This window comes from Lampris incognitus, chromosome 15, assembly GCF_029633865.1.
Source record: "Lampris incognitus isolate fLamInc1 chromosome 15, fLamInc1.hap2, whole genome shotgun sequence".
Taxonomy (NCBI): domain Eukaryota; kingdom Metazoa; phylum Chordata; class Actinopteri; order Lampriformes; family Lampridae; genus Lampris; species Lampris incognitus.
The window spans coordinates 34,857,425-34,884,399 of record NC_079225.1 but is presented as its reverse complement, the minus strand read 5'-3'; the positions used below and the strand labels follow the sequence as shown (position 1 = coordinate 34,884,399).

General features: G+C 43.8%; 1 protein-coding gene across 1 annotated transcript in view; it reads left to right on the top strand.

Annotated features, from left to right (window-relative positions):
• si:ch211-243j20.2 (uridine-cytidine kinase-like 1) overlaps positions 1-21,394 on the top strand; it is a 45,747-nt gene extending 24,353 nt beyond the window's left edge. Inside the window, exons 7-15 of the mRNA XM_056294546.1 lie at positions 864-925; positions 5,640-5,659; positions 7,636-7,734; positions 8,325-8,418; positions 9,552-9,614; positions 11,406-11,528; positions 12,574-12,681; positions 20,259-20,415; positions 21,259-21,394. Coding sequence (XP_056150521.1) covers positions 864-925; positions 5,640-5,659; positions 7,636-7,734; positions 8,325-8,418; positions 9,552-9,614; positions 11,406-11,528; positions 12,574-12,681; positions 20,259-20,415; positions 21,259-21,335 — 803 coding nt within the window. The 3' untranslated portion in view covers positions 21,336-21,394. The remainder of the gene's footprint in view (positions 1-863; positions 926-5,639; positions 5,660-7,635; positions 7,735-8,324; positions 8,419-9,551; positions 9,615-11,405; positions 11,529-12,573; positions 12,682-20,258; positions 20,416-21,258) is intronic.
• Positions 21,395-26,975: the final 5,581 nt, after the last annotated feature.

The window sequence follows — 26,975 nt, the reverse complement described above, 5'->3', positions numbered from 1 at the left end:
GTGCCTAAATTTCACATTAAAGTCAATGGGAAGGCAGCTGCTACACAGCAAAAATCACCACTTTGTAAAAGCATGGTACCTGGCTTCTTTTTTTTGCCACAGCTGAGTGCTTTTTAAAACAAAATTCAGGTTTTCAAAGCAGAGACCTTTTTTGTGAGCCCAGAAATCACAAAGAAAAAAAGGAATATGTTGTGGATAGCCAAAGGTTTACAAAAAGAAAAGACAGAGTGAATATGGAAAAAAGTGCCAGTAGAGAAGTTTGCGGTTGCCAGAAGATTTCCTGAAAGTCTGCTCCTTAAGAGTCAGTATGGGAAAACATTAATTTTAAGATTTTCTACCTAATCACTCTTTTCTAATGGCAGTAATCACCTTATCGCTGTTCTTATATTGCATTTTGTGAACCTGCTGTTCCATGTCAGCGCAAAATTAAATTTTGCACAAAAAAATCTTCAACTGTGATTACAGCCTTTTGCTGAAGAACAAAGATGGAGACCATGGCTTTGTAATTACTAGAGAAAGTTATATCGATATCCATTTTCTTCTTGAAAGAGAGATCGATCATTCCTATGTGTGTGAAATAGTCAGAAAATCAGGTTTACCAAGTTTGACTCCTGACATCGATGTGTTCCTGTATTGTATACATGTACATGATTGTTGCTCCTATCCTGAAAAATACGAAAGGAAAGTGTTCTGTTGTGGTCCACGGTATTGGTATTCAGTATGTTCAAACTAAGTTGAAAATTAGAGGGTTTAACACTTCAATTCGTAATACTCGGGTGTTGCCACAGGAAAATGGTTTTGTGTGTGTGTGTGTTTCTTAGGTTGTTGTCTATGTGTTTGTGTTGATTTTGTCTCATTTCTAGGAGGAGAGAACTTTGTAGCGCTGGACCTGATTGTCCAGCATGTCCATAGCCAGCTTGAGAAGGTATGGACGGCAGAAATTCCCTCACCTTGTGTCTCTGTCATGGAGTGTGGCCTTAATATACAAGGTTTTTTAAAACCACCTCAACAATGACTGCTCATTTCTGTAGTTTTTGTTGAGGTGCTTTGACTGCAAACTACTCGTGTGGCTCACTCTGGTGGATCATTCAAGCCTCACTTGAGGCAATGTGTTATGGTTCCGCCTGACTGGGCCATATGTATTGAACTTGTTCCCAGTGGACCAGCTGCATAACGTAGCCGGCCATCTTTATGTAAAAATAGTCAAAGCCTTGAGATTGCGATTATTCATCTCACGCTAAAAGACAGACTTTCGAAATGCGAAGTTATCTCCGAGAAGATTTGTGCTTTTGAACATGTAATTTCTTCCAAGTTTGGTGGCTTCTGTCTTTATGCAGTTGTTGTAGCGCTTCTTATGGTTTGCTTTTGTTTGCTTGCTCAGTTTTCTGCCTATCTGGTCATGAGGCGTTGCTGTCTTCTCCCATAAATCCCTACCCGCTGCCCTTTAATATGCCGTTCCATCAGTGGTCTGTGGCAGACCGTGCTGAATGATGATGGGGTCAAGTTCACTTTTCCAATTCTCTTTAGGCTCCTCCAAAAACTGATGAATAGATTTTCACACCGTCTACAATTTATAATGAAAATGAGCCACGGCTATTACTGTCCACTATGTTGACACCCATTGGACACAAGTGTCACCAAGATGACAGTGAGTGAGTTTTACCTTGTCCTCACTTGATCAGATAGTAGACAGTGGTGCGAGACAGGAAGGATATGGTTGGTGATTGTGGGCATTTAGGAGGGAGGACCAGGACATTAAATGTAACCCCCCTCCCCCCCAACTAACTACTGCCGTCACCTCACCCGGCAGTAATGACACCTGTTCTGGCGCAGTACCCTCTGGTGGTTAGAGAGTGTAAATGCTGGTCCGGTTTTCTTAACTGTTTTCTACGTTTGACATCTTGCCAACCCCCCTCTAAAGAGTATTTAGAGCATCCAATAATTGTGAGTGACGTTTTAAGATAATCTAGTTGGCTGCTATAATGGACCGTACTGTCTCTCTGCGCTGAAGGCAAGCCGGTTTGGGCCTTTGTATGTTTAGGTGCGCACGTGTGTACAATTGTGTGTATGTTTTTATGAACTAGATTTTTTCACTCATTTAGTATTAAAAAGAGCCCTGGACTCCCCTGAGTTCTGTTGGGATATTGTGTGTGTGTGTGTGTGTGTGTGTGTGCGTGCGTGTGCGTGCGTGCGTGCGTGCGTGTGCGGACAATGCAAAGGGAGCCTGTCCTCTGTCCTCTCCAGTCTTTTATGCAAAGCCGCATGCGAGCTCATCTATCCTTCTCTGGTCCATTGTTCTGTCAGCCAGCCGTTTTATAGGCTGCAGCAAACTATGATCTGCTAGACCCTCAGCATATCCATCACCTCTGGCAGAGGAGATAGAGCATCTATCTCACACACGCACACACACACACACACACACACACACACACACACACACATTATGCTTAGGATGGATGAAACCTATCATGTCTACACTAAATGGATCTTATTCACTGCTCCTTCCTCACTTCTAGCTCCTTTTACTACGTTTAGTGTGCACATGCTCGCGTGCGTGTGTGTGTGTGTGTGTGTGTGTGTGTGTGTGTGAGTACGTGTACGGATGTGTGAGAAAGCGACAGAGATACAGGGTATTGCGAGTCGCTCAATGAGGAGATGCTGTTGGATCTCAGCAACACTTCATCTGAATTCTCCCAAATACTGACGACAGACAGACGGGGGGGGGGGGGTGTTAAATGAAGGGTTCTGATAAAAAAAGGAGACTGTAAATAAACTTAAAATCATTTCCTGTGTCCTAGATTTGATGTTGACTTTATTTTCCATTCTTCATATGCTAGAAGTGCAGGGCTGCAAGGAAATGGGATTTCCTCCCACTTACAGGCAGAGCAGCATACCACGTTTGCCTCTTTTATTACCTTGACAATATGCTAATTTCAAATCGAATAGCGGTAGTATGCAATGACCCCTGTTATTGGATCAGCACCAGAACATAGAATGTTGCTTGGCTGAGGAGAATTCAGGTCTCTGTTCTTCTTTTGAAATGATACTAAGAGGCGGTGTGAAATGGAAAAAAATGGTGAAAAGCATTCATGACATGGAGGCTCGTTGTGATTCTTGGCACGGAGGGACAAGTTGTCTTCGCCAGCCAGCCAAACCGGCATATCTATTTTCCTTTTGGTATTGAGTTTATTTTGGGGTGGTGCTGATGGTGGGCTTTATTCAGGGGTTGTAGTTTTGGAACGGCATGTCTCTTGTTCCCCCCCTTTTTTTTTTAACTTAATTCTGTTTGTGTGTGTGTGTGTGTGTGTGTGTGTGTATGTATACACCCTGACTGGTGGAATGCTCGCAAACCATTCCAGCGTGAGATCACAGTGAGGTATGACTGTTCCTCCCCTCTTTTTTTTCTCTCTCACTTGTCAAATAGTTAAAACAAAGACAAAAAGAAAAGCATACAATTTGCTGATTATGTATTTTGGTTTTATTCAAGTGAATTTGTCACATGTATGAAAATATTTGTTGTCTTCCATTGCACCATGTTAGGTAATGTTCACGTTTGAAGCAGTGCGTTTCCTTTTGTCTTTGCTGCGGTATTTGTCATGTTAGCCTCCGCTGAAATCTAAAGGAGGATGTTTCTGTGGTTCTGCCCAGCTCTGAAATATCAGTTGGTATGAGTCCATCGCCAACATCACCATCATATCCACTGTCAGACATGAATACTTATCAGTTATGAGATAAAAACGACAGGCGCTGAAGTTTTTCCCCTTTTTATTCACACTATACGCTATAGTATCTATTCATAATGGATACTATTTTGTGCAAATTAAACACAATATGGGTGGGTTTCCTCCCGGTGCTCCGGTTTCCTCCCACAGTCCAAAGACATGTAGGTCAAATGAATCAGCCATATTAAATTGTCCCTAGGTGTGTGTGTGTGTGTGTGGGGGGGGGTTGTGATGGTGTGGCGACCTGTCCAGGGTGTCTCCCCACCTGCCGTCCAATGACTGCTGGGATAGGCTGCAGCATCCCCGCGACCCTGAGCAGGATAAGCGGTTTGGATAATGGATGGATGGATGGATAAACACAATATGTGATTTTTCTTAATTCATGTTTTCCATAGTCCATGTAAAACTCCTATAGACCTGCAGCAAAACAAGGCAGCCAATCAGCCTGATGCAGGCCAATCAGTCAAATCACAGTCATGTCCAAACATCATATTTAGTGAATGATGAAAAAAAAATCAGATGTTGACAATCTCTCAATCACCAAGAGCCCATTCTCAACTTGATGTCCTTATCAGATTGCTCCCACAGCTTGCCAATGGCAGGCTAATTTTCACAAAGAGACCAGACCACTCTTCTTTCAGAGCTATGAACTCAAGGAACACCCTCAGTGACTTTGACACGTCTCTATATGGGTGGAACCCGGGCCCATCCTCTCACTTCAAGGGTGCCCATGCATCACCAGGCCATTTTCACATAGCGAGAGAAAAACGTGTTTTCAGGCCGAGATCAAATTTTGTTCCACCATACAGTTCCTATGATCGCTGTGACTCCGTCACGTTGGGGACTGTTAGGAGTCAATGGAAACAAGGCCAGTGTAGTTATGAATTATTAACACAAGTTGGAGGAGGACTCTTCATGTTTGGATTTGATTTCCAGCTCAAGCAAAATGTGTCGTGATGGGTCTCTATAACATCCAGAACAAGCTGTTCAATGCCAGATTCAGAGATTTATTCTGATCATTAACACCTCAGCAACATCTCCCTGTGGCTCCGGGGTTCAAAAACTGGATCTGAATCTCCACTTTAATCGGTGTTTGGCAAGTATTAGTAGTGGGAAAATGGCACTGAGTATGTTCTGGGACAAACTTGTCTCAAGAGGCACTGGTCTCGGGTCAGTTTTGTGTTTGTCTTTCTTGTGAACCAGACTGGAGGAGCAGGAGGCCTGTCTGACATCAGTTTACAGGGCTCTTGGCTTCATGCAGTCCTTCCTCTTCCCACAGCTTCATTCCAGCACACACATGGGCAGAGAGTATTGACTTAATAGTATCCCTGTGTTACCTCCGGCATGGTTGGGCGTCCCTACAGAAACAATTGGCCGTGGCTGCGGGGGGGAAGCCAGATGTGGGTATGTGTCCTGGTCGCTGCACTAGCGCCTCCTCTGGTCGGTTGGGGCTGCCTGTTTGGGGGGGGGACTGGGGGGAATAGCGTGATCCTCCCACAGCACGTTCTACGTCCCCCTGGCGAAACTCCTCACTGTCCGGTAAAAAGAAGAGGCTGGTGACCGGGACGGCTCGGAAGAGTGGGGTAATTGGCCAAGTACAATTGGGAGAAAGGTGGTGAGGGGGGGTCCAAAATTGCAGCCACTTGGAAGGTGAGATAAGCCAACCTCTGGCTGCTCATTTTTTGCAGTGTTTGGAAAATGTTCTTCAGCATATTGCCCTGGGCTGCGCTGCTGTGACGTGGAGAGGTTGTCTGTGGTTACTGTCTAATAGTGTTGTCTTTCTTCCTTTCTCTTGTTTGTCTGTTATTTTCCTCTTCTTTCCATTTGTCACTTTTTCCTATGTTCGCTCCCTCTCTTCCTTGTCCCGTTTCTTGTAACCCTTTTCCTCACCAAACGAATGTCACTTGCCTTCTTCAGAGGAAGCTTCGCTGGGATATGTGAGGATCAACTTCTCCATCTTCCTCCACTATTTTTAGTTTTGAAAACGCTTTTTAAAAGTTTCGGTACTTCCAAAGCATGTTACTGCACATGAATTTTAACTTGCTAACATTACAGTTTTCTTACCGAAATGAACGAGCATTTGCCTCATAGTTAAAAGCTAGTTTGTTTGCTGTTGCCAAACTTTCCAAGTCTTGTGTGTATTTGCTTGAAAGTTTGTCTGCCTTTATTTGTTAAGTATTTCCTGTTAGTGTAACGGCATTGGTATGCACTGTGCTGTTAAATGTCTGTCTGAACATATAACCTTCACTGTAACAATACAGGATGTTTAACTGTGTGAGGACTACAACATGTGTAGGGTTAGGGTTATAAAAGGGTTTATATAATATATAAATATGTATCATATATATATATATATATATATATATATATATATATATATATATATAAATCAATTTCCAGAAACCAAAAGTTCGTCATCCATTATTTCTTTTTTTTTTCTTTTTTTTTTTGTTGCCCCCCTTTTCCCCCCCAGTTGTACCCGACCAATTACCCCACTCTTCCGAGCCGTCCCAGTCGCTGCTCCACCCCCTCTGCCGATCCGGGGAGGGCTGCAGACTACCACATGCCTCCTCCCATACATGTGGAGTCACCAGCCGCTTCTTTTCACCTGGCAGTGAAGAGTCATCAGGGGGACGTAGCGCATGGGAGGATCACGCTATTCCCCCCCAGTTCCCCCTCCCCCCGCGAACAGGCACCCCGACCGACCAGAGGGGGCGCTAGTGCAGTGACCAGGACACATTGTGTCTGTAGGGACGCCCGACCAAGCCAGAAGTAACACGGGGATTTGAACTGGCGGTCCCCGTGTTGGTAGGCAACGGAATAGACCGCCATGCCACCCGGACGCCCCTAAGTGATAATAATTTTAAGTTAACAGTGAAGCCAACTGCTCACATCTTTCAAAAGATGCATGTCTCATTTGCGAACAAAAATCTTGGTAATAATTTGAACAAACCACACCAGTGCTGCTGCAGCAACTATATTATCATATATCACCCCCATACCCACTCCAGTCTTTCTGCATGTAGATGTTTAATCCTGTATTGTTGTCAGGTTGTACGTACTAACCCAATGAACACACACACACACACACACACACACACACACACACACACACACACAGATTTTCAAACAGACATTTAAGCGATAAACTGGATGATTTTACTCTATGGGCAAGGATGGAAAAGTAAAATCCCAGGCTGTTTTGCTTTCTACCCCTGGGCTAAAACTGTCCCTCAACCAGGGGTGTAAAGTCTTATTCCTCATCTCATTTTTTTTCTAATCTAATTTCACATTTTGCACAAAGCATCCTCCTGCACATTTAGAAGTGTTGCATTTGGTGTAGACAACACTTCACTTGGGTTTTTTTTTAATACCCCAATAGTGTAGTTTATTCCCTTTGGCTTGGCTGAAGAGACTGGGTTTAACCATGATTGACGGACAGAAGCCTTGTTGGGCAGGGCTGCCCCCGTGTGACGACTGGTTTGTCAACCATTGAACCCACTGGTTTGTGTCAGGACTGAGTTTAAGTTATTTACTCATTTACATCTCTCTGTGTCTGTCTGTTGTAAAGTTTAAGCAAATTCAACAAATGTCAAGTTTTCCTTGGCGTCTGGTAAGCACCACACCCAGACTGTGGTGTGTTTGAATTTAAGGTCATAACTGCAGGTCAGTCTTGAGAAGGGCGATTTTAAACAGTCAGTTTAATGATGAAAAAAACTCATCCTGACAATTGGTGGACAATGAATGTGTCAAGCTGGGGCAGCCCTGTGTGTGTCTGTATGTCTTAAAGTTTCTACATTGCTGAATGAGTGTTCTCACTGTGTGTGTGTGTGTGTGTGTGTGTGTGTGTGTGTGTGTGTGTGTGTGTGTGTGTGTGTGTGTGTGTGTGTGTGTGTGTGTGTGTGTGCTGTAGATCAGCCCTTGCTTTGGCACACCAAGGTCAGCCTTTACCCAAGACTCTCAGTGTCATGGAAAGTACCCCGCAGGTCCGGGGCATGCACACCATCATCAGGTTAAAGCGCACCCACACTAGAGACATCACCATTACACTTTTTTGTGTAACTTTTGAAACTGAATAAGAAAGCTGAATAGACACAAAACTCCCAAAATGCTGTAAAAAAAAAAGTGCATCACCTCACCTGAGGTGAAAAAGTTGTGTCAGTAATTGAGATGATCCAGTGAAAAGATTTGACAACAGAGTTGTCTATTTTCTTTGATGGCAGGTCATTTCTTGTGAACCCTTCTGCCTTTTTGTCTTGAATGTTTCTGTTGATGTAGTCCTGCACACGCAGATTGTTTAATGCTGAAAAATCAATGTGTGGAATTTGAATTTGAATTTTCTGACTTTTCAAACGTTCACTCCTATTGTGATAAGTATCTGGCTTCTCTCTCTCTTTCTCTCTCTGTCTGTCTGTCTGTCTGTCTGTCTGTCTGTCTGTCTGTCTGTCTGTCTGTCTGTCTGTCTGTCTGTCTCTCTCTCACACACATGCACCTCACACACACACACACACACACACACACACACACACACACACACACACACACACACACATCTTCTTAAAGTCTGTCCCTTGTTTTGACCTTTTCTGTTTGTGTGTTTAGGAACAAGGAAACCAACCGTGATGAGTTTATCTTCTACTCCAAGAGATTAATGAGGCTGCTGATAGAGCATGCCCTCTCCTTCCTACCACTTGAGGTGAGTTTGTGAGTCCGTGTCATGCTGACACCTACAGCGCTCACATTTCTAACTCACCTCTTGCCTGCAGACCGTTTAGAGGTGAAACTCAATATAGAGTGGTTGCAGCACTGGTCAGTGGCTTCGGCTGGCATCGAATGTGAATGGTGAACTACTCCACTTGCCGATTAGTAGATAACCAACCACAGTAATATATTCTAAATATCTCAAGTTCAAGTTATATTGTTCAACAATTAAGTTGTTTGCACATCTTGAAAAATTGACAGAATTTCATTTGGTGCAATGTTGTCAGAAAAGCCTGAGACACATTCTAGATGAAGGAAGACTAAGAGTATGTCAAGAATATTTAGAAATTATTTAAAAAACTAAATGACCATCTATATATATAAAGCAAGAGTATGTTTGTATGTTCGCTTAAAACTCCAGAAATACTCACTGTAGAACAAAAAGAAAGGTATCTTTAAAATCAGCACTTTCCAAGGATTGCACAGTTAGAAAAATATTTCAAAAAGTAAACAATTTGATTTATTTGTGAAAGAGACATTCCAATGATGCTTTGTGAAGACTTCCAGCAAATCCTTCCAGTGGTCAAGGGAGGCACTACACCTAACATTGTCAATGCTAGCCTGAAGGCACGCAACATGGTTTACTCTGAGGCGTTTGAGCACTGACTGATTAATACACACATTGGCAAAGAAGCTTGATGAATGGATTGAAAATCATGACATTTGATACATTTAGTTAATAAGATTCGTTTATTCAACATTCGTTCATCACATGTATCATATCATAAATTATCCTATATTTCATCATCGATTATATCGTAAAGATCAGATCGTGTTGGTTGTTTTGTTGAGAACAATTTCCGCGGGCAACGCCGTTTACTTCTGCTAGTTGTATTTAAGAATATGGATAAGTCCATAGAGTAAAAGGATTTAGGCAGTAATAACTGTATTGGTACAGAGTATATAAACAAAACAACATCTTGCAGTGTAAAAAAAAAAATTACTGGTAGAATAGATTAAGTTGTAAGTGAATCTGGTGATATGAAGGTTGGTGGACTAAACAAATGTTTTCTCACACTGGCTTTTTTCACTGTTTTGATTTTGTGAAACCCCATCTTTCTTTTCCAGCCAGTGTCTGTGGAGACACCACAAGGGGCCATTTATGAGGGCAAGAGACTCAGTGGTAAAAGAGTAAGTGTTGTCAAACAGTTGTTTAGTGTTCACTTGGAATATGGAAATATGTAGACAAAGCCCATGACATATTCATGTTACAACTCCATGAGATATTAATCAAATAAGGAAGGTATCAAAGGTGTGTGTGTGTGTGTGTGTGTGTGTGTGTGTGTGTGTGTGTGTGTGTGTGTGTGTGTGTGTGTGTGTGTGTGTGTGTGGGTGGGTGGTCTTGGAAATCTGACTGTCCAGCACTGAAGCAGACTTTAACCTCACCGTATGACAAGTTTCTCACAGTTTACACTAGCAATTTGTTAAGAGGCTTGGGGTGGTTGAGCATTTCTGCTAGTTTATAGCCCATGTTTGGCAAATGTAGCCGCAAAGGAGGTGCTTCATGCTTTTCTCTCGCTGTCTTATCACCCTGTGAAAAGTGCCCCCCCGGCATTAAGCGTCCTGCATACTAGAGCTGTTTTATGGTGGCGCATGCTGTGAAAGCGACTCTACTTAATGTTTGAGTGTATAAACTGTAATCTATCAGTCTGTGGGGGAGAGTGACCCTTACAGCGCTCCATACTGCTAGCTTGACTTTCACTTAATTTCATGTGAGTTACTACACTTGGGGCCGCCTTCATGCTGCACCTGGGGACCAACTCCAGTTCTTTTCCCGTTGTCTTGATTAGGGGCACAGACAGGAGTATAAACCCTAACATGCATGTTTCTTTTGATGGTGGAGGAAACCGGAGCACCCGGAGAAAATCCTCCGTAGACACGGGGAGAACATGCAAACTCCACACAGAGGATGACCTGGGATGACCCCCCCCCCCCAAGGTTGGACAACCCTGGGGTTAAAATCCAGGACCTTCTTGCTGTGAGGCGACAGCTCTAACCACTGGGCCACCGTGCCGCCTGGGTGCTCCAGTTTCCTTCCACCATCAAAAAGACATGCATGTTAGGGTTAATACTCCTGTCTGTGCCCCTGACCAAGGCAACAGAAAGAAGAACTGGAGTTGGTCCTGGGCGCTGCAGCTGCCCACTGCTCCTATACAATAAGATGGGTTAAAGGCAGAGAACAAATTCATTGTAAACACAGTTTGTTGTAAGAATACAATGTCAAAGTGGCTTTCATTTCATTCTTTCAAACTTGCAAGCTTATGTGCCCCGTAATGTATGTTTTTATCAGAGAAGGTTGAATCGGTTCATCTGGATACAATGTTTATTGACAGAAACGTTTCATCACTCAACTAAGGGACATCTTCAGTCTAAACTGACTGCAGGTATCCCCACTCCTTATAAACAATACAATACAATACAGTGCCTAACGACCGAAACCAACGACCAGTTTCATATGCAAATATGGGTGTGACCTTTAACTAGAAACTCTAGTTTCTAGGTCTCTCTGGCCATGATACTGGTCATTGGTTTCGGTCATTATACATCTGTCGCCATCTTACAGTGCTGTGATTGCAACAATTCCTAATCCTCTGTGAATATTACACATGGCCTTTGAAACTCTAATTAAAGGTCACACCCATATTTGCATATGAAACTGGTCGTTGGTTTTGGTTGTTAGGCACCGTGTTGTACTGTATTGTTTATAAGGGTGGGGATACCTGCAGTCAGTTTAGACTGAAGATGTCACTTAGTTGAGTGATGAAACGTATCTGTCAATAAACGTTGAATCCAGATGAACTGATTCAACCTTCTTTGATTTTCTTACCTGGATTATTGAGCATGCATCAAGACAACTGTATGTTTTTATGTTTGCTTGTTGTGTATGTGCATGCATGTGTGTGCGTGTGTGTTTTCATGAAGATCACAGGTGTGTCGATCCTGAGGGCAGGGGAAACAATGGAGCAGGCTCTGATGGCTGTATGTAAAGACATTCGACTGGGCAAGATCCTCATTCAGACCAACCATGACACAGGAGAACCAGAGGTGTGTGTGCTTATGTGTTTGAGTTTTCATGTGTATTCCTACATTTAGGAAATATATAGAATTTTTCCTTTACCCACAATTTAGAATTAGGATTAGGTTAAAGGGGGGGGGGGCACGGTGGCGCAGTGGTTAGCGCGGTCACCTCACAGCAAGAAGGTCCTGGGTTCGAGCCCCGGGGTAGTCCGACCTTGGGGGTCGTCCCGAGTCGTCCTCTGTGTGAAGTTTCCATGTTCTCCCCGTGTCTGCATGGGCTTCCTCCGGGTGCTCCAGTTTCCTCTCACAGTCCAAAGATTTCTAGGTCAGGTGAATCGATCATACTAAATTGTCCCTAGGTGTGTGTGCGTGTGTGTGCGTGTGTGTGTGCGTGTGTCTACCCTGGTGGCCTGTCCAGGGTGTCTCCCCGCCTGCCACCCAGTGACTGCTGGGATAGGCTCCAGCATCCCCACAACCCTGGGAACAGGATAAGCGCTTTGGATAATGGCTGGATGGATGGATTAGGTTAAGGGTAAGGGTCAAGGTTAGGCATGTAGGGCTGATGGATAAGGTTAGGGGCTAGGGAATAAATGTAGTTAGTGAGGGTCCTCACTAATATGGGAATACAAAGCTCTGTGTGTGTGTATGTGTTTGTGTTTGTCTGCGCTTCTCTTACTTGCATTGCCCTAACGTTCCTCTCCGATGTTCCTATTCAGTTCTTTTATTTTATTTTTGTTTGAAAAAAAAACTTTTATTGTGCAACTTTATCCTAAAAGTGGTGTTAATGATTTGATTACGCAAATAAAAAAAAAACCCAGACGTCACGCACAAACAGAACCACTTCACACGCACCCTGACTTTTCACTCTGAACAGTTTTCTTTCAAGTTGCGCCCTAGAAACACCTCGTCATTTTTACAATGCACTTTCCAAAGAACAAATTATGGTTAATTCGTTTAATAAAACGAATGTTTGTGAGGTTTATTGCAGAGGTCTGTTGTTAATAGAGCCAACAACTGACAAAATGCTGTCTGCTCTCTATTTCCAATTTAACCTATTGTTTTCTCTCCTCAGCTTCACTATTTGCGTCTGCCCAAAGACATCAGCGAAGACTACGTCATCCTCATGGACAGCACTGTGTCGACCGGCGCTGCAGCTCTCATGGCTGTCAGAGTCCTGCTGGTAGGTTCTGAACATTTATTCTAAAATAATCTGAGATTATTCGCGATTATTTTGGGGTACATTCTTCCTGTCCTCCATTGGCGAGATCACTAGGCATTAGCTAATGTTTTACATGGGTCCACATTTACTTTGTTGATACTGCACGTTGCGACAGTTGATCTCATATCGCACTACAATAATACCGTTCATTCATGGTCAAGAGCAATCTGAAGTTCCAAAAACACGTTTCCCAGACTCACCCCTGAGCCGATCACAGCATTCCAGTTTCCCTCTACTGTTCGAATCCATCCCTTTCCAGAACTCTCATGATGGTTTTTGCCAGAACCAACTGGGGCAACTAATGACAGAGAGGACCTCATCTAGGGTGTTCACTAAAACAATCCTGTTTAAAAGTCCTCGTTTGCATTTGTGAAGCCAGGACGGTGTGGACTTGACTGTGAGTCTGATGGTCAGGGCAGAGAAACAACTTTTCAGCATCTTCTGCAGACTCTGTTAGAATTAATATGGAGACTGACTGACTCACGGACTGACAGATAGACTGATGGTATCCTAAGTAATTTCTGAATTGGACTGAATAGACAGCAGACACATGCACATTTTTACACATATACTCTCAATCCTTTTGGTTTTCAATATAACTGCGTTGCCTAAAAGGTGGCATTGCCTTGTTTCTTAGCCTTGTTTGGATATTCATGTGGTATGCTCACACACACTTTGTAGGGTTTGACTTATAACTATCTATTTTGATTTATATTTCTATTTGGACTTAAAACATATTGCATATTGTCAGGCGTTGTCCTGACTAGCACGCCAGCATACTAAAATAAAGGGACTCAAACCATTACTTTAATTTTCCACTTCATGAGCCCATTGTTGAACTTTTTTTCCCCCATTGTCATTTTCAGTCATTTTCCATTTCAGATACAGCTGATCCATGGTCTTTTTTTCTTGGCCCTTTCAAGTAATGTGAGCTTCTCTTCCAGCTAACTTATCATTCAAGGAGATGCAGTGACAGAGGCATTAGTTCAGCCCGGCTGCAGTCTTCCGTGTAAATTATATTTCAGGCATTCAACTGGAACTTCTGAGCAAATGATGTTGAGGTTTACGGTGGAATAAGCATCAATTCCTAGAAATGCATCATCACAAGAAACAATAAGTAATTAACGCCAAGAGCAAAGCCACAGTGATGAGAAGAAGCAATCCTGCATCGCCAGAATGATTATGTATAATAGTGGGTCTGCTTTAGAGGATCTATTGGGTGCAAGCATGGGAGTAGCAAGGAAAGACAGAGAAATTAAATGTTTCTCAGAGAGATGACAAAATTGTTTCTGTTTGGTGGGTGCTTATCTCTAAACCAACTCGAAGTCTAGTAAATGTACACATACAGTATATAGGTGTTCCCCGAGCGAAAAGGTACATTTTCGTTTCCTGTCTGAAGATCGGGCACTCCTCTGTTGTGATACCCCTGGTTTTCTGTGAGTGGCTCGGCTTCTGTGTCATATGACTCATTGAGAATCAATATGAAAGCGGGGACATTTGTAATTTGGGAACATGTGATGTAAGGTGGTGTACTCTGTAAACCACATTAATACACGGAGGATGTAGGAGGAAGCCTTTTTTTTTTGTGGACCCCCGTTTTACGCCCCAATTGCACTTGGCCAATTACCCCACTCTCGGAGTTGTTCCGGTCTCTGCTCCACCCCCTCCGCCGAGCCGGGGAGGGCTGCAGACTACCACATGCCTCCTCTGATACATGTGGAGTCGCCAGCCGCTTCTTTTTACCTGACAGTGAGGAGTTTAGCCAGGGGGATGTAGCGCGTGGAAGGATCACGCTATTCTCCCCCCCCCCCAAACAGGCACCCCAACCAACCAGAGGAGGCGCTAGTGCATCAACCAGGACACATACCCACATCCGGCTTCCCACCTGTAGACACGGCCAATTGTGTCTGTAAGGGATGCCCGACCAAGCCGGAGGTAACACGGGGATTCAAATTGGCGATCCCCGTGTTGGTAGAAGACGCCATTATTATCAGGACTGGTGTGTTCGGGGTGCCCTCCATTGCTGAGGCAGAGTACTACAGGAGTTATTAATTTAGTGACCTTGGCATGACGGTTTAAAATAAATTTTTGTGCCCAAAGAGTATGTAAAAACTATGTAATTTGTTCGATAAAACCAGTGTCAATAGAAACCAGTCACACTACCAATGAATAATAACCTAACTGCCAGATTGGGAAGGAAATTGGAAGGGAGTGGAGGAGATGGACAGATGTCAAAAAGGTAAAGAAAAAAAAGATAAAAGAAAGGAATTGAGAAATGAATATGAAAATGCAGGTTTGTGAAGATGAAGTTCATATTGAGAAAGGCAGTGAAAATAATGTAATCAAGCATTCTTTTTCATCTGTAGTGTTGAAACATAAGTAAATGTTTGAAGTTCCCATAGTGTTTGAGCATCAGTAACCACCCTCCCACAGTGTCACAGCAGATGCCGACAGAGACCTTTACCCACAGTGATTTATCAACATTAGAGCCACCATAAGTCAGTCAACCGCTAAAGGGTGAAGTCCAGTCAGACTTCAGTGGTTTCGACTAATTTTACATTCTCCTTCTGTTTTCAGTGTTTTGTACATAGTGGGAAATTTTTTACCATTTCAACTTTTTTTCTGTCTCTATAGTTGCCCTTTGTGTTGGCACATGCTGAAAGATCAAAACCATGTAGCTCAACAGTGTCTCTAAAAAGTATTCACCCCACCTCGCCTTTGTCCCATTTTTTTTTGTGCAACGAAATCAGTTTGAACATTTGTCAACACACAGCTTCTTATGCAACCATCCCTGGTGCTATTTCCCTACTGTAACCTACTGCGGCTTGACAGTGGAGGGTATGTGGTGAGACTGTATGTGCTATTGGGGGATATCAAGTTAGCTACTCCTATCACCAATATTATGTCAGATTAGACCCATGACGTCTCCCAAAATCAACTATCATCTTTTTTTGGGGGAGATTCCCCCCCCCTTTCTCCCCATTTGAACCCGTCCAATTATACCACTCTTCTGAGCCATCCTGGTCGCTGCTCCACCCCATCTGCTGATCCGGGGAGGGCTGCAGACTACCATATGCCTCCTCCGATACATGTGAAGTCACCAGCCGCTTCTTTTCACCTGACAGTGAGGAGTTTTGCCAGGGGGACATAGCGCGTGGGAGGATCATGCTATTCCCCCCAGTTCCCCTTCCCCCCTGAACAGGTGCCCCGACCAAGCAGAGGAGGTGCTAGTGCAGCGACCAGGTCACATACCCACATCCGGCTTCCCACCCGCAGATATAGCCAATTGTGTCTGTAGGGACGCCCGACCAAGCCGGAGGTAACATGGGGATCGAACTGGCAATTTCCGTGTTGGTCGGCAACGGAATAGACTGCTACACTACCCGGACGCCCCCGAAATCAACTATGCCTTGACATAGACAGAGCTGCTGGCTTTTCTTTTCAGAAGATGCCTTTGTTGCCTGTAATGATCCCTGATAATGAATCTCTAACTCTCGATGCAAACTAGCTGTGGATAACGCTGCAAATCCACAGCAGCCAACTTAACAAGGGCGCACATTACTTTTCAACCATCCAGCCTGTTTATTGGATTTTCTTTCTTTCATAAGCCTCATCTAACAAATCTTCTCTTGGCTCATTAAATTCTGTAAACAGTTGGCTGAGTGTTGGACTGCATTATGAGGACAGTCTCAGGTTGGTGCTGACTATATTTGGCAGGGTTTAGGAGTTGCTGCTCTATGTCTGCTTGTCTGTAATATTTTTCTCACCAGCTTGTTGGCCTTCATGTACAGTTGTAATGCACAGCCAGTTGTAATGAGTAGGGCCCTCTCTGAGCAGTTAGAGTTCATCTATGCTTGTTTACCTTTTAATTGCTGTTGTCAGGGACTGAAACATTTTTGTCATTATGCCGAGTTTCATTCTTAGGCATCCACGGAGGACATGAGTGGTCCTCCGAAGGAAGAATATCGGTGGTTGTTCTGATAACGTAGCTTATCCTAGACACTGCCGTGTGCCAAAGTTACTGTGTTGCTAAAAAAACCTTCCTCTTGACACTTTCCAAGTTCTTAAGGTTTCCCTGCTTAGCAGAAGAAAGTTTTTTGGAACACCTTTCCCTTTCTCTCTCTGATGGCCCATTCACCCCAACAAAAAGTTGTTCTGTCTGACATTGTTTATAGCTGGGGTAGGCAGGGTTTTTTTTTTACGGCATCATGGGCAAAAATTCCATAATAATCTTTCAGCATATTGTAATTCCAGTGGTCTGAGAGAAAACTAGACTTTCGCACCTAATCTTGGCTCTGTATTTAGGTCTTAAAAAATCTAGCCTGGTAGGTTTTAGCCAGTCACGGGTCATTTCAGAGAGAGGGCATTCCTATTGGCTGTTCTAGAAATGCCAATGAACGCGTACACGTGGTCGCTTGTGGTTGTAACCCTAACTCTAAAAACCACCAAGACCAACTCGAAACGGCTGCTTCAAGTGAACAATATTGATGTCACTAAGTTATCTGCTCAAATTTTTTTTTTTTTACATGGATAGATGATCAACTATGATACAAGTTTCATGAGTCTTGCTTTGACATTTCCTGGTTGTACACAAGTATAAGGGGCTGAAGAGTGATGTGGGAGGGACTTAGTGAAGTAATATGAGGCACCAGAGAAAGAGGCGGGAGTATTTGCATTGGAATGTCAATGTTACCTCCTACAGCTTTAATAGGGTTGATTAAACTGTCGTCATACCCAGAGCTGAAATTCTTCAGTTGTTATTAACTTTATTAAAGTGTGGTTTTGATGCTGTTTAAAACTACAGTTTACAAGTTTGTCACAGTAGCAGCACTTGTTTGCTGCAAGTGGTTCCTCCACAGTGCTTTCAATATTCAGACAGGCAACAAATTAAAGGAAAAAACTACAATAGTGTCTTAGTAAAGTGTTGGGCCACAATGAGCCTCCAGAACAGCTTCAGTGCTCCTTGTCATAGATTCTACAAGTCTCTGAGCTCTACTGGAGGGATGAACACCATTCCTCCAAAAGCTATTGCCTCATTTGGTGTTTTGTTGATGGTGATGGAGAACGCTGTCTAACACATCGGTCCAAAATCTCCCATATTAGTTCAATCAGGTTGAGATCTGGTGACTGAAGGCCATAGCATGTGATTTACATCATTTTCATACTCATCAAACCGTTGAGTGACCCCTCGTGCCCTGTGGATGGGGGCATTGTCATCCTGGAAGAGACCACTCCCATCAGGATAGAAAAGCCTCTCCGACTATGGCCGGACTCGATGAAGCAGCAATAATTGGCAGCGCTGTCTTCGGGAGGGGGGCGGAGTCGGCTTGTGTTCGTCGCATGAATGCGTCTCTGTGTGTGTCGGAAAAAGCAGTGGTTCGGCCTGGAGTCGCCTTGTCACGAAAGTGGGGAGGCGTCTCCTTCGAGACTGCCGGCCGGAGAGATGCAGTTGGCGAATGCATTCAGTACAAGGGTGGGTATTTGAATTAAAATAGGGATCAATTGGCCACTAAATTGGGAGAAATAGGGAAAAATCAGAAATAAATAATAATAAAAAAAAGGATAGAAAAGCCTCATCATAGGATAAAGGTGATCACTCAGAATATCTTGATTTTAATAAATCAAACTTATATAGCGCTTTTCTAACACTCAAAGTTGCTTTACGATAAACGGCGGTGAAACAAGACAACAGATAAACATAACACAGAGATACAGGGGTGGATGGGAAGGGGGGGAGGCTACGAGAGGGAGCAGCGGCAGCCACACACGACACCAGCAGTACTCTCTGACTTAGACAGATACAAAAGGGCAAGAAAAACAAAAAACAGCAGCATTGTAGACGTTGATTTTCTGTAGGGGTTTACTCCCGTAGCCTAGTCCTCTCCCGAGGTATCCACTAGGCAGTGGCACTATTTAACCCATAGCTGGGGGCTGGTTCGTGGGCATCAGGGAATATGCTCACACCGGTGGGCCTGTGTACTGCACATCTAGAGGCCAGACCTCCTCCGAGTTCCTTGTAGTTCAGCCAGGGTCCAAGGTGTACCTAGTTACCGTGTGTCGCCACGAGGAGGCACTACATAGGGCTTGCTGTTGGAGAGGCTATGTACTGGCAGGGAGAGACTTACGTGCTCTGCTCTCCTGTTCCCATTTCTGCTAGCCAGCGGTGAAGGTTGAGAGTGAGACGTGACAGGCACAGAACACTACACCCACACACTAGATGCTTCACAACAACCCGAATTCTTACAGAAGAATGTCAGACACACATATTGATTTACAGTGACCCTTCCCTCTAAGGGGACAAGTGGACCCATGCCAGGAAAATGCTCCCGACAGCATAACAGAGATCCCAGACCCCCCCTCACTCCAGGGTTCAAGCATTTAGCGTTTTCCTTTAATTTGTCACCCATCTGTATATCACAAGGCTGCAGTAGCATATAGTAACAGTCTTGATGCCAAAATGTCTATTTTTCTCTAATGCCATGTAATAGCCAGTTCAAAACCCACGAGTGTTTTCCCTTCTTAGTGTGCGAGAGCCCGTTCATAAATCCGCTTGTATGTAGAGCACCGAATAAGCCATTACATTCCATGTCTAGGGTTATGCTCATTACACTTTCAGAGCACAGCGCTGTAAATTTCCAAACAAGAATGTGTTGACCGCGTTGAGTTTTGGAGAGCTCTCAGAGAGCACTCTTATGCCATCAGTGGGAATTTACAAACGCACCCAAACTGGTTACCCCAGACCACTTGACACTATAGCAGAAAACTACTTGGTGTGTTGAATCGCCAGTGGGTGTAATTTGTTCTGTGTAGACTTGAGAACATTGCCTGATATCAGACAGAATTGTCAACTCGTTACACTCCAGTTCCATCTTCAGTCTATCATTGTCTCCACTCTAACCGATTTCCAGGAGGCATGGGGATTCGATTTTTCCCTAACCAATCACTAGAGACCAAGATTTCCGCCTGAATCTAATGTCTTGTTAAGTCAACACTGATGTGTAGCCATGCCAGCATACTGGTTTTGCCAGGGTTTTAAAAGTAGAGCGGAACTGCAATGTTGGGCGATACTGAGAAGACATGCCGTCTACGCTTTACAATGGCATTAGTCTTGCCAGTGGCGCTGATTGGCTAATCGTTAGCCCACCCATGGTGCTCATTGGATAACCGTTTTTTCAACCGAGAAACCGCTGTTTCTTGTCATGATGCCAGACGAGAAGAATCAGTCAACTCAGTGGAGTGGGTGGATTGAAAGATCTGGACCCAGGCAATCAAGAACACATAATTGATAAAAATAAATTGCAGTGTAGCTTTAAAGTAAAATATTTTCACAGCTCCTGGGTGTGTGTGTGTGGGGGGGGGGGATATGTTGGTTTTAATGAATCAAAACGGTTCTCAAATGCCCATCTCCCTCACCTTTGATTTACTTTGTCTTTGCTGTGACTGATTTTTGGGAAGAGACAGAAGTCCACTCATTTACCATTGGGTCATCTCTGCCCCTCTCATCTGTTCCCTCCCTTCATCCATACCCTTCTATAAAGGACCATGATGTCCCAGAGGACAAGATCTTCTTGTTGTCCCTGCTGATGGCTGAAATGGGGGTCAACTCTGTGGCTTATGCCTTCCCTAAGGTCCGCATCATCACCACCGCTGTGGACAAGGAGGTCAACGACCAGTTCCACATCATCCCGGGCATCGGTGAGATGGAAATCTTTTGTTGTTCGCCTTTTATGTTGCTTTAGAAAAGCAGGAACTGATCAACTTGACTGCCCGTCTTTTGTGCCACACCTATGAACAATTTTCTATTTTGTGTTTTAAATCTTTCTATCTCTTAGCTGGGCTTATTATGGCTAGGTTTTGTCAACATTAGGGATGTTGTTTCACAAGCTCAGTATCTCAGGCACCAGCCTCAATTGAAAGAGAAGTGTCTCAGTCCATTATAAGCTAATGAGGCAGGCATTAGTTGATTTGGTTCGACAACATTAGCTGACTATTACACTGATATAATTATCGCTGTGGGTTGAGGGAAATAATAGCAGTTTAAAGGGAAATCCTGCTTGCCTCATTGCTTACTTGGGTTTCTTGGGATTCTTAAGCTATTTGTCTTTGTGGTCTTAATGCAGAGCTGAGTCACCAGTGCCTCCACTGTTGTATCCATAGACTGACACGGAGAAGTAACACTGACAATGTACACACTCATCCTGATTCTCACCCAAACAATGTAATTTTGGACAGCTAGTTTGAAATCACGTAGGACATCCATTTTGTCAGGTCATCCAGAAAAGATGGCATCCATATGTTTAGATGCCATGTGTCTGTTACAAACCACATCCATATGGGAATGCACAGTTGTTTTGTTGTTTAGTCATTGTAGTCATTGTTCAGATGGTTATTAATCATATGTTAATGACTCACTTCACCTCTTCCCTCCCATTTTCATTTTACCTGAACTTGGCTCCGCTCTACCTCTTCCCTGCTACCTCTCTTTATCTCATTTCACGTTGCTCTTCTCTCTGCCCCTCCCATTTCTCTCCTCCCCAGGTAACTTTGGTGACCGTTACTTTGGGACAGATGCCCCCTCGGACTGGTATGAGAGCGATGAAGGGATGGACTACTAAAGCCAGAAAAAGGAAGGAGAAATGGGTGCTCTTGGGTGTCATCACACAAGGACTAAGCCAAGCCTCATAAAAATGAATGCCATGAAAAGAGTTCAAGAGCCAAACAGTCCTCCTCCTCCTTTTCCTCCACACTATTCTGCATTCTAGCTTTTTGGTGTTACTCTGCTGCTATACAAGTATGTGTCCAAGAATGGGCCTACCAGTTAAATCAGTGGATACTACTAGGTTATTGTTGTGTCAGTGTAAATCCTGTCCATATCAATGTGGATTTAAACAGGCATTTCTGTTCAAGCCAGGCAAAAGTTGCTTATTATTTCTATTATGAGCAATGCAGATTTCTGTAGAGCTTCACAGTGAAACGTGGAAATGTCATGGACATCCTCATTCCGACTATGGCTCATTCTGGTCAATAGAGGGTATGCGGGTGAGGTCACAGATACAGAACTCACAGTGCGGCACTGAGTGGCAGCGTTAACATCCAGCTTGAATACAGCGAAAACGCATCTAAAATGGGAAAGCGCTTTTGTCCGATAGACCGCACTAATAGATTTCACAAGAAATCGGAGTTATTTTTTACAGACTACCAAAAGATGAGGTAAAGAGAAACAAATGGATCACTGCAATTCGCAGAAACAACTGGAATCCAGGCACCGAATCGTGGATTTGTGGTTCCCGTTTTGTGTCAGGTAGGCTAATGTTAGGCTATGTTGGAATTTTGGGTAACGTTAAATGGTAAAATCATGAAGTCATACGCTGTATTGACTACTCATCAATTAAATATTTAGCAGCTTTCATAAGTTTTTGTCAGCATATTTTTTTAAAAGCGTCCTTATGTTCTACAAACAAAGGGGAGACTGGTTGGCTTAACGTTACAGTTTTCACAGTTGTAACTTAATAAAATAAAATAAATATTTTACAAACCTGTCCGCATACAACCAGGATGTCCATCAGTGTCCTCGTCACTTGAATTTCGCCAACAAATCCCGCCTTGAAGTACGACCAAGCGTCAAGACTTTTGTGTACCTTCAGGCTTTGCTTTGTGTATTTCTCTGGCGTAGAAATCAAGTACATATAAATATTAGGAAACTTGATTTGTGGCCAAATGTTAATGCCCATGGACCACTGGTTATTTGGTAAACTGTATGGGTCACTGTCAAGTACAACTTCCTTTAATTTAAGCAGATAATCTTGCGTTATAATCCCGGTGTTTCCCCTACTAGAAGCAGCCATGTTGCGGGATGTTTTGCCATTCACTGCGACTGAGGGGGCGTGTTCCAGTGGGAAAGTGACGTCAATGCATACCCTCTATTGAAAGAGCTATTCAAATTTAACCATTTGGCATTGAATGGACATTTCCACTCAAGTCAGGTAACTGCGAGGGGTTGATTCCTATTGCCTCTGATTTGTGCCATCTGTCACTCCTGTGAGTGAAAATTCAAAGTGTTAGCCATCCTCCTTAGGAGGGTGATTGTGTTGTTACAACAGCTTTACTAGCCATGATAGCCACCTGTCTACTGCACTACATCAGGGATGGGCTTCCCAAAGTCAACTTGGCAAGAAGAGCCATGTCGTGCTATTTTTAGTAATGGAAAATATGTGGTCTATGAACTAAAATGCCTGTTGATTAAGATACTTGATAGTGACTTTAGTGATGATGATGATGGTGGTGGTGGTGGGGATTTTTGCCATCTATTCTGGTTATCATTTCTTGAAAAGATTTTGGAAAGGAAGATGCCTGATTTTACAGGATTTCAGTACTCCTGCTGTCCCATTATCTATAAAGCCTTCACTTGTTATTAGATTTTCCACAGTTGATTCCAGTGTGTTATCAGTTTGCAGTCTCCAACCTTATCAGGGGACCTAAATATTGATCGCCTGTTGATAGAACTTAGTGCTACTAAGAATGCTTGTAAATGTCGAGTTCTTTTTTAGTGGTTTAGGCTTCTTACGTACTGCCAGATAGAGTTGGAGTTTTTTTTCTTCTTCAGGTTACCTGATAAAGGTTAGATTTTGATCACAAATAGTTGGGGGAAAATTGTCCCCATGGAAAAATGCAGGACAATTGAAATTGGAAGGTAGAATTGCATAGATGTGGTTGTGTTTTAGTGTTTAACTTGCAATAAGTTTACAAGTTCTTAGCTTGCAATATGTGCTGCACAGCATGAAAAGACAGAGCATACAGTTGTGATTACTGCTTTTTTTTATATCATAGTCAAAGCAAATTATGATTTTATGAGGAAATCCTGTCAGAATTTCCTTCTTGGAAGTCATGAGGATTAGATGGTAGCTGCCTGACTATTTCTGATGTGCAGAGAAACTTAACTATTCTCTCTGTAATTTCATCTAACATCACTTTACCCAACAAAACAAGACTGAAAATATAACTTGTCTGTTGAAAGTAAATTTGTGCTAAAATGTAAAATGCAACATGAGAGTTTTGAGGCCCTTGTGAATCTATGGTCTAGTTGGCAGTGTCATGTTATTTCAATGTTTTGTTTTGTTTTTTTTAGCTTTAGGGCTCAGTTGATCAAATCAGCATATCACCATTTAATGGATCCCTGGCACTTGCCCCCTGTGTTGATGTACATGCTCTGGAAAAAATACTGCTACTTTTGGCTGTTCCTGTTAGGGGGCGCCACAGCGGGTCATCTGTTTCCATCTTTTCCCGTCCTCTACATCTTCCTCTGTTACGCCAGCCACCTGCATGTCCTCCCTCACTACATCCATAACCCTCCTTTTTGGCCTTCCCCTATTCATCTTCTCTGGCAGCTCCATATTCAGCATCATTCTCCCAATATACCCAGCATCTCTCCTCCGCACATGTCCAACCATGTCAATCTTGCCTCTCTTGCTTTGTCTCCAAACCGTCCAACTTGAGCTGTCCCTCGAATATACTTGTTCCTAATCCTGTCATTCGTCACTCCCAGTGAAAATCTTATCTTCATTTCTGCCACCGCCAGCTCCATCTCCTGTATTTTCGTCGGTGCCACTATCTCCAAACCATACAACATAACTGGTCTCACAACCGTCTTGTAAACCTTCCCTTTAACTCTTTCTGGTACCCTTCTGTCTCAAATCACTCCTGACACTCTTCGCCACCCTGTCTACCACCCTGTCTCATCCGTCAATCTGTCTATCACCACTGCAAACAAGAAAGGGCTCAGAGCCGATCTTTGATGTAATCCCACCTCCACCTTGAACCCGTCTGTCATTCCAACTGCACACCTCACTACTGCCAAACTGCCCCTCATACATATTCTGCACCACTCCTACATACTTCTCTGCAACTCCCAACTTCCTCATACAATACCACACCTCCTCTCTCGGCACCCTGTCATATGCTTTCTCTAAATCCACAAAGACACAATGTAACTCCTTCTGACCTTCTCTATACTTCTCCATCAACATTCTCAAAGCAAACATCGCATCTGTGGTACTCTTTCCTGGCATGAAACCATACTGCTGCTCGCTAATCATCACCTCTCCTCTTAACCTAGCTTCTATTACTCTTTCTTATATCTTCATGCTGTGGCTGATCAGCTTTATACCTCTGTAGTTGCTACAGTTTTGCACATCACCCTTGTTCTTGAAAATCGGTACCAGTATGCTTCTTCTCCACTTCTCAGGTATCCTCTCACTTTCCAAGATTGTGTTAAACAATCTAGTTAAAAACTCCACTGCCATCTCTCCTAAACATCTCCATCCCTCCACAGGTATGTCATCTGGACCAATCTCCTTTCCACTCTTCATCCTCTTCATAGCTGCCCTCACTTCCTTCATAGCTGCCCTCACATCATCCAGCCTTCTCTCTCTCTCATTTTCTTCATTCACCAGCCCCTCAAAGTACTCCTTCCACCTTCTCAGCACACTCTCCTTGCTTGTCAGCACATTTCCATCTCTATCCTTGATCACCCTAACCTGCTGCACATCCTTCCCAGCTCGGTTCCTCTGTCTAGCCAATTGGTACAAGTCCTTTTCTCCTTCCTTAGTGTCTAACTTCTCATACAACTCACCATACGCCTTTTCCTTTTTCTTTACCACCTCTCCCTTGGCTTTACACCGCATCTCTTTGTACTCCTGTCTACTTTCATCATCTCTCTATCCCACTTCTTCTTTGCCAACCTCTTCCTCTGTATACTTTGCTGTACTTCCTCATTCCACCACCAAATCTCCTTGTTTTCCTTCCTCTGTCCTGATGACACACCAAGTACCTTCCTAGCTGTCTCCCTCACTATTTCTGCAGTGTTTGCCCAGCCATTCGACAACTCTTTAACTACCGCGCAGTGCCTGTCTTAACTCCTCCCTGAACTCCACACAAGAGTCTTCCTTCTTCAACTTCCACCATTTGATTCTTGGCTCTGCCTTCACTCTCTTCCTCTTCTTGGTCTCCGAAGTCATCTTACAGACCACCATCTGATACTGCTGAGCTATGTTCTCCCCTGTCACCACCTTGCAGTCTCCAATCCCTTTCAGATTGCACCTCTTACATAAGATATAGTCCACCCGTGTGCACTTTCCTCCCCTCTTATACGTCACCCTGTGTTCCTCCCTCTTCTTTAAATATGTATTCACCACAGCCATTTCCATCCTTTTCGCAAAATCCACCACCATCTGTCCTTCCACATTCCTCTCCTTGACACCATACCTACCTACCCATCACCTCTGTTCCCTTCACCAACAGGCCCATTGAAGTCCGCTCCAATCACCACTCTCCTCCTTGGGTACACTGTCCACCACTTCATCCAACTCATTCCAGAATTCTTCTTTCTCTTGCATCTCACACCCAACTTGTGGGCATATGCGCATAACATTCATCACCACACACCTTTGATTTCCAGCTTCATACTCATCACTCTGTCTGACACTCTCTTTACCTCCAACACATTCTTGACATACTCTTCCTTCAGAATTACCCCTACCCAATTTCTCCTCCCATTCGCACCATGGTTGAAGAGTTTGAACCCTCCTCCGATGCTCCTGGCCTTACTCCCCTTCCAGCTGGTCTCTTGCACACACAGTATATCTACCTTCCTTCTCCATCATATCAGCCTTTACCAGTCATAGTGCCAACATTCAAAGGTCCAACCTTCACCTCCACTCTCTTACCCTTCCTCCTCTCCTGCTGCCTCTGCACATGCCTTCCCCCTCTCCTTCGCCAAACAGTAGCGTAGTTTCCACTGACACCCTGCTGGCCAACAGTGCCGGTGGTGGTCGTTGGTAACCCGAGCCTTGACCAAGCCAATATGGCTCTGATTTCTGATCCACATATTTGATTTGGCAAAGGTTATACACCGGATGCCCTTCCTGACACAACCCTCCCCATTTATCCAGGCTTGGACCAGCACTAAGAATGCCCTGGCTTGTGCGTCCTTCACGTAGGGGTCAACTTGTTTCCGTCCTTAGGATGAGACGTTAAACTGAGGTCCTGACTCACTGTGGTCATTAAAGATCCCATGGCACTTATCGCAAAGAGTATGGGGTCCCCCGATGTCCTGGCAAAATTCCCAACCTGACTCTCTCCATCTAGCCACCTAATCATCCCCCTTTTAATTGGATCAATGATTCCTCTCTCTCCACCTCAAGCTGATGTGTGGTGCGTGTTCTGGTGCAAAATGGCTGCCATGCATCACCCAAGTGGGT